The sequence below is a fragment of the Tachypleus tridentatus genome, chromosome 1, assembly GCF_004210375.1.
Source record: "Tachypleus tridentatus isolate NWPU-2018 chromosome 1, ASM421037v1, whole genome shotgun sequence".
NCBI classification, from domain to species: domain Eukaryota; kingdom Metazoa; phylum Arthropoda; class Merostomata; order Xiphosura; family Limulidae; genus Tachypleus; species Tachypleus tridentatus.
The window spans coordinates 173,768,514-173,776,213 of record NC_134825.1 but is presented as its reverse complement, the minus strand read 5'-3'; the positions used below and the strand labels follow the sequence as shown (position 1 = coordinate 173,776,213).

Sequence of the window (7,700 nt, the reverse complement as noted above, 5' to 3'; positions counted from 1 at the left end):
AACATTCTTGTACAAATTGCGCCTTCCATAGATGGTTGTTTTATTGTTTCCAAATATCACTTTCTCTCAGCAACAAGAACTCTGTTTACTGTTTGCATTTAACACAGGACAACTGGCTACGTCTTCATTCCTGGTTTTACTTTGTATAATAAAAGTCAAGTTTACGATAATTATTCGATAATTCATGGTTCGTCTTCCGTCGCCACAAAAACACACTCCGCATTTGGCACATTTACTAAAGAAAAACATGCTCAACACTTTGGGGTGCGTTATAAAAGTATCATTCAAGTTCCACTCTTCGATCAGATACAAATGATCAAAGATTGTTCCTGTTGGCTACCTGTATTTTCTGTAACCCATCGGTCCAATGTTAGAAACGGTAATGCACAAACATCTCTGGGGTGGCTTTGCGTAAGAATTGCAAAACAGACAAAAACAGGAAAACGACATATGTTGCGTATGTAATTCGATTTCCTATTTACATAACCTTGTGTTATACAAGATTCCCTTATTTGCTCAACCTGACGTCAGCCATTTAATGAGAGACTGTTATTTGAAGGTGGTATAAACGGTTTTTTAAAGCGAGATCTATTTACAGACAGGCTCCCTTCTCATTCAGTACAATATTTAATGTTTTCATTTGACGTGTTCAATTTTAGGTAACTTCAAATTTCCTGACAATAATGAAGTTAAAGCTTTTACATTCGAATTAACTAGCTGTTGTTCCTACGCTTTTTCCTACTCACGTGGTAGAAGCTATAAAGCCTGGACGCGATTTCTTCTCCACAATGACTCGAGTTCAAGAAGGGACAAAACGGCTCTTAAATTCTCGATAAACTAGAAACTACTACGAACGGAATTTGCTGTCACCTTTTTTCTCCCACGTTTCTGAAGCAAAGTAGGATTATTTTATTATCACGATGGCTTCGCTTTCCTCGTTCACGCAAAACGTCTTCGTCGCGTGGCGCAAAACATAACCAGTTCCTACACCTATTACGTAACCACCTCAGGTCCCGTGCCACGCGGATCAAATTTTAAACTGGAAACGTCAACGTAACTTTCGCTTAAAGTAAGGTGCCATTTGAAATCGTAACCTGAAATCAACGAATAGAGCAGCCATCAGCATACACTATGTTTACCTTCCTACTTATAAAGATAGTAATCTGAAATCAATGTAGCAACGAATAGAGCAGCCATCCGCATATACTATGTTTACCTTCCTACTTATAAAGATAACAATGCATTGTTTCGTCCTTTGAGGTATTGAGAGTTTTTTTACCATAAACCCAGTAATATCTCACGAGGTTCGATGGTACCAGTGACGACAGCTGACAATACTCTCCATTGTCCATACGTAGCTTATTACGTAGTAAAAGCCCATAAAATATCGATAACGAAGAATCTGACATTTAAACCTTTAGGTTAAACATGGGCTTTATCCAGCTAAGTGAAGTTGACTATTTTGTTCAATTTGTTTGGTTGTTTCTCAATTTTACATAAGAATTATCTGCGCATGGGAAAGGTTACACCAAATATTAGGAGGCTCTTGTAGACCTAATAGTGGGATTTGACCGTCAGTTTTATACAGCACATTTAACCTCAAGGAGTGCAGCATGAATCACGAATCTTAAGTTTCACATTCCGGCCACGTTAACCACTAGCCACATCTGTCTTTGTATTCGTACAAGAAGAAAACAAGCGTATATCAAAAAGGGGGAAAACATCAGCTGGAGTTTAGTAAAGAATACATCTACACTGATTAACGTACTCCATCTTTAGTACCCCGATATTTTCAGCACTTGAGCGGTTTTAAGATTTAACGAACATCCATCAAACTTATTCTTGGCAAAATGCACGAGTGAACAATGCGCGATTATCTCGTGACATTGTTGTTTAGTTAAATACCACTTTTGTGTTTATTTGGTGTACGAACATATAAAAACGATTCAACACGTGCCAGCACTTTGGATCAATTCCTTGTATATAAATAAAACCATGTGACTTGCAGGTCGTGCGCTTCTGTGAGAGTAAGTCAGCAGATCAATAGCTCTGAGCTGAACAGAAGCATACACGTGCCCTACAAGGCCGTTCCACGTCCGAGTGCCGAGAAGACAAGTTATGATACAAGAGTTCTGAGGCAGGAAAGCTCTCAAAGTATTACATAACGGGCTATCGAAAGCCTCAATCCGCCAGACTCGCGAGTCTGTAACTTACTATCCACGCGAGGCCATATTGTTGTGGTGTTTTATTTTACTGTTGGTATACTAATGAACTCAAATTTGGGTTGTGAAATATTTCGTTCTTGTTACATGACAAAGGTTTTCTATCTCGAGATAACTTGGACGTTGCATTGCTGTACTCACAATAGTCTCATGTTTCCTCGTCACCGCAAGGGGTTTTTGTAGTTTCAAACGAACAGTAGTAATTGTTTTCTTTAGTATAATCTGCTGGTGTTTCTCTTTTGTTATTCTGTTAAAATTCAATATTTAACGTTCGTTACAAATCGTATTGAAAACTGTTCTGTTCCGTTGTACCTATTTATTGCTTTGGCTACACGAGTGCTAACCAAATTCAGCTGTACCTCTCAGGCACGATTTTCCAGGTAAGATTTAGTTTTCTTTTCTGAACAGCTCATGTAAAAACAGGTTTAGTCAATGCCTTTCATGCCGTGTATCCATTTCACAAAGGATCTTAGTCGATTTATAAAACAAATTAGTGCTTCTAGACTTTTAACAAAGCGACGTAACTTACAAATTAGGCATAGGGCTTTCTCGCATGCTAGACTTTATGTACAAAATTTCTTAATTTCTGTTGTTTCTATTAATGAGGAAATGTCAAAATTTTACTTTAGTATAACGTTTTACCTTGCTGAGGATTAAAGTGGCGAAACAGAAAGCACCGTACAGAAGTGTGCTATTTCTAGATCATACGTCACGATAATAAAGTGCGTGCGTCATCTCGAGACTTCACTGATGTTGAGTCTTACTTTAGGCTTGACGAATAAAGCTCATATTTAATTATTGACCATAAACTAGATTAAGCTGCACGTTCAATAAAAACAACATGTTTATTAAACAAAGTTAGCGAAGAAAACAGTAGTGGTAAACCTTTCTTTAGCTGACTATTTCACCTAATATGTATAGTGTGTATTACTCAACACGTTAAATATGTAGAGATGTTCAGAACTCTTAAAAGTTATATCCAGTCTGTCATTCGCTTGTTACGGGTACTAAATACACACGTCTTTATGTGTTTAATGTTCTATTTGTCATTGTTGTTACAAATAGATGCGAGTGTGTGCAGTGATATTTAAAATATTGTTACAGTTGTAACAACGATCGTATTGGTAATGTGATTGTGGTTAGGCTTAAAACATATACTCACTAAATACTAGGTTAATTTTTTTTTATTTTGCGTTTTCTGTGGTATCTTTTTCTTATGAGAAGTTAAATACAATTAATATAAATATTTCTCTTAAACTATTAATCTGCTGTTGGTCATGCCTCGTTTTAGACACTGTTTTAACTGATTCATCTGAGGTACCAATTGTGCTTTTTCATGTTTTAATTAAGAATCACGAAAAGCAGTTTCCCATGTGCGCATGTTTAGCGGTAGCCTTCCATGTATTTCATATAAAGCACCAAAACAATATGTATGTGTCATCCATACGCGGCACAGATCTCGTAAAATTATGTAAATATATTTGATTATGGCGTGTTTTGTGTGTTTAAGTATTACATAATCTCAGAACCAAAGCATAAAGTGTAAGAAAATCACTTTAGTAATTTCAAGTGCCAGTTAATTGAGAGTAAGGGGGTGTTGGAGGTATTTTTCATGTACCTTGACATGATTTTTTACCCCTGACCCCTTTTCACACGGCTTCTCCCCATTATATATACGTCATTAAATCGCTAGCTGTCCGGAAGCAGCGAGTTTCCAAATCTAGGTCATATTACCGTACAAGGTGGTCAACTCGCCCTACTGAGCGTTAGAAAGGACGGAATCCTCGTCAGAGGCACTAGATTTTCGATTTTCTTAGTTTAATCTTGAATGGTTAGTCACTCATGCCACAAGCGACCTGGGAGAACATTTTGATCAGGTATGGTTTTGACTTATTCGACCGAAAACAAAACCCTTTAATCTTATGGTGCCTTTATGTATATTCTCTAAGTAACCACCACTCTACCTAAACTAATATTAACACTGACTATAAAGGACTTGTTTCATCGTTATTTAACGAATTAAGGTTTGTAGACGAAGCCTTATGAAAAGCTAATAATAGAACTTTACTTAGAGATGAACGTAAGTTGATGGCGGCGCGTGAATAGCGACTCACGTGCCTCAGTTTTCACGTGCTCTTACGCTTCGATACCGATTGTTGTCATAAGGGCTTAGTATGCACCATTCCTGTCCAGATGTTATGTAGGTGTGCGTTTGGTAGTAGTGAGTTTGGTTGGAACTGGTACTTAATATTCGATCTCACATCATGAAGATAGAGAGATTCGTGTAGCATGTGACTCCCGTTGAGAAGAAACCGGGGCTCGATAAAACATAAACAGTACCGCGTTTAAACAGACAGACAGAAAAAGCTATCGCGCATGGTGTTTTAGGGACTGTGAGTTAATAAGTATATTGTCAAGAGTATTGAGGATTTCGTCTCCTTGTTACGACTCCTGGCAGTGGAAACCATGTCTTTGGTGACAAATTCGCCCTCTTTTGTTTAAAAATGTTCTGATCAACGTCAACTACTAAGGTAGATTTTTTTGCAGTTTCACTGTTAAGTTGATCGTTGGTAAATTGATTCTCATATGTTTTTCATATGAGAATTTTTTGTAAAACTAAAATTTTAGAACATAAAAAATATCAGCAGGAGAATTTTGTTTAAATTTCGAAAACTAATAGATATATTAATATATCACTTTCTGAGACAGAACACGCGCACTTACACTTACCGTGAACTATTTTTAAAATCTTAAAGATCTGTGACAGGTGTTGTGTGCTGCCATCTAGAGTTATTCAACAACACCATTTTATACATTATGTGCAAGATATTTCTTTAGAATATTAGACAGTTTAATTTAATCTGTACTTTGTATTCTACGTACATTTCAGGGTATTAATTTCCGACCTAAGATCGATATATTTGGAAGGGTTGTTGATGTAACATATCGATGATATAGATTACTTGTGATCGAAATGAAAATATCAAATGTTGAAATACGCGACGAAATATACTGTGTGTTTACAATTAATCAGTTAGGCTATTCTCATCACTGGCTCGTGTTCGTTTGACTTCATCAATTTGCGGTTGATATTACGTTTATATACATATTTGCCAGATTAAAGTTTGTAGCGTAGTTTTGTTTTTAAATTTGTAAGCAGTTTTATTGTACTTTCCAGATCAAATTCTGACAACAACATGTTGACAGAAAACGAGCCCTTGCCGAAACAACCCCGACTTCAAGAGTTACCTCGATTTCTTCTTCAGGGAGAACCACCCCCTGGTGCAGTCCCTGTCTCTTCTCCTACTAACCTCCCCTGTCAGACCGATGGCTGGCCTCACCAAGTGAATGTACCAGTGGATCTAACCGCCCAATTGAAGCCTGGAAAAAATTTATCTGCGAGGAAGCAGCGTGTGTTCATTCCAGACTCCAAGAAAGACGCCATCTATTGGGATAGACGACGAAGGAATAATGAAGCAGCTAAAAGATCCCGACAGAAACGTCGTCTAAATGACTTGGTGTTGGAAACCCAAGTCCTGGAACTGACCAAAGAGAATGCTATTCTTAGAGCCGAGTTAGGAGCTATTAATAACAAATACGGGATTTCTTCACAGCAGACGGTCAATTCTGACCAAATCTCGCTGCATGTTTCTTCTGCACATCCAGAGCTATGTGAGAGACACATGGAATCAATGCCCACAATCATGCCGAATGTTTGCCCACCAATGGGTAGTGCCACCACTTCATACACTCACAACCCTAACACATCCAGCTCAACCCCCTCTCTTGTATCGGTCCAGCCAATCCCTCATCCACCCCAGGTCAGCCAAGTGGGTCTGGAATCAAATGTAATGACAAGCAGCAATGACAGTGGATACGCAACTAGCAGCAGCAACAGTCTATCTTCTCTCCAATCAAATTCGAGCATAGAACTCAAAGTTAATAGCTGTCCAACGCTAGAAGACACTCTGACCATTGCTTCTCCAGTTGTACGGAGTTCCCCTGTTGACCAGGAGTCTACAGGTTCTTCCAGCTGTTGCTCGTCAACAGAAGACAGTCCTCAAACGAGTGCTAGTGGGCACTCTAGTCCTCATTTCTCTTTACCACATAAGCTGAGACATAAGACTCGCCTCGGAGAGCGAGAATTTCATCAGAATCCATCTAGCCCAACAGACAGTGGCCGGAACAGTAGACAAGACAGTGGCCTCAGCAGCAGACAAGACATCCGGGAGGACACGTCTTCAGTTTCCTCCGACTGGGACAGCACTGGAAGTAATGACAATCCTTCTTCAGTCAGCCTCAGTTCCGCTGATAGCAACTGGAAACACCGAGTTCCAAGAAGGTCTTCTCATAAAACATCATCTCATGACCGCCATCTGTTACAGGCCGAAAACTCTCAGCTACGGTCGGAGCTGCAGAGACTAGCCACAGAAGTGGCCAGTTTACGGACATTGATACTAAAAAATCGCAGTTATATGGGGCTCCATGACCAACGATGTGACGAAAAGGAACACACGTGCTCAAATTATCAACACATAATGTGACGTAATGTCCCACGTGTCATTAACTAGTGCCAAAAGTTGAACAAACTGTCGGTGTACCGTCGTAAGCGTATTCCTCTTTCTGGTACAGTTTCTTTCAAATGCTTTTCTCGCTGTACTCTTCTTATGACACGAATCTGAACATGTTACCTCCATGTGAAAAGTATATAACTATTCTTCCACGTTTTGTACAGCTTTTAATATATTGTTTACTATAATAAATGTATATAAAAAATTTAAGGTATCACACAACTGCCATAGTAATTCTGTCTTTGAGAGAAACATGGCCAAATGAAATTCTTTGTCAGGATAAATTTTTGTGTCCACATAGAAGCCACCTGTTATATTTAATGAGTGTATTACACAGTATAATTACTCGCATATTCGTTTTTAAATATAAAAAAAACACTTGAAATAGGAACTCTATGTCTTTAAATATTTCTGTGTATTTTAACCCTTAACTCAATCTTGTTTTTTTATCTCAAAGAACCAACTATGTCCTAGCAGCACTTTTGTATAGACAATTTGTAAAATGTGTTTCGACCAAGAAGAACAAAAAGTGAGGACGATATACCTGACTAGATCACGAGAGTGCTGAACAGTTGGTGTGTTTTGTTATTTTCGTTGTAAATTGTCCAAATGTGATAAATAAATCGGTAGGAAATGTTATTTGGTGTCTAGTGTTTTAGCTAACCTATAGTTGTTGTTTTAATAATATTTGCATATCCTTAAACATAATAGACACGTTTTATTACAGTGACCCCCATGTGTATACGCCAGTAGTAAGTGAGCCAATCATATTGAGTTCTGTCGATTCTATTGGTTACAGAAGAGTTGAGCTTAACAACTAACACTTAAGTAGTTTTGTTTGTTTAGTTGTTGCCATTCTGTACGCTCGACGACAAAGTCTCTTTTTACCATTGTTGTCAAACTACAC

At 38.2% G+C, this 7,700-nt stretch overlaps 1 protein-coding gene across 4 annotated transcripts; it reads left to right on the top strand.

Moving 5' to 3' along the window:
* The first annotated feature begins 665 nt into the window (after positions 1 to 665).
* On the top strand, positions 666 to 7,432 carry LOC143230464 (uncharacterized). Of its 4 annotated transcripts, none has more exons than XM_076464101.1 (2): positions 666 to 898; positions 5,401 to 7,432. In XM_076464101.1, the coding sequence occupies exon 2, from the start codon at positions 5,420 to 5,422 to the stop codon at positions 6,764 to 6,766; it is 1,347 nt and encodes a 448-aa protein (XP_076320216.1). In that variant the 5' UTR covers positions 666 to 898; positions 5,401 to 5,419; the 3' UTR covers positions 6,767 to 7,432. The 4 variants fall into 4 exon arrangements, with proteins under 4 accessions (XP_076320216.1, XP_076320196.1, XP_076320186.1 ...); XM_076464081.1 differs by lacking the exon at positions 666 to 898 and adding an exon at positions 1,266 to 2,602; XM_076464071.1 differs by lacking the exon at positions 666 to 898 and adding an exon at positions 1,268 to 4,099.
* The last annotated feature ends 268 nt before the right edge of the window (positions 7,433 to 7,700 follow it).

What these genes read in the sequence shown, in the direction of transcription:
- LOC143230464 (XM_076464071.1), top strand. Translation starts at nt 4,065, where the DNA reads ATGCCACAAGCGACCTGGGAGAACATTTTGATCAG. An exon ending in TGGGAGAACATTTTGATCAG is followed by an intron (nt 4,100 to 5,400) that starts GTATGGTTTTGA and finishes TGTACTTTCCAG; the next exon opens with ATCAAATTCTGACAACAACA.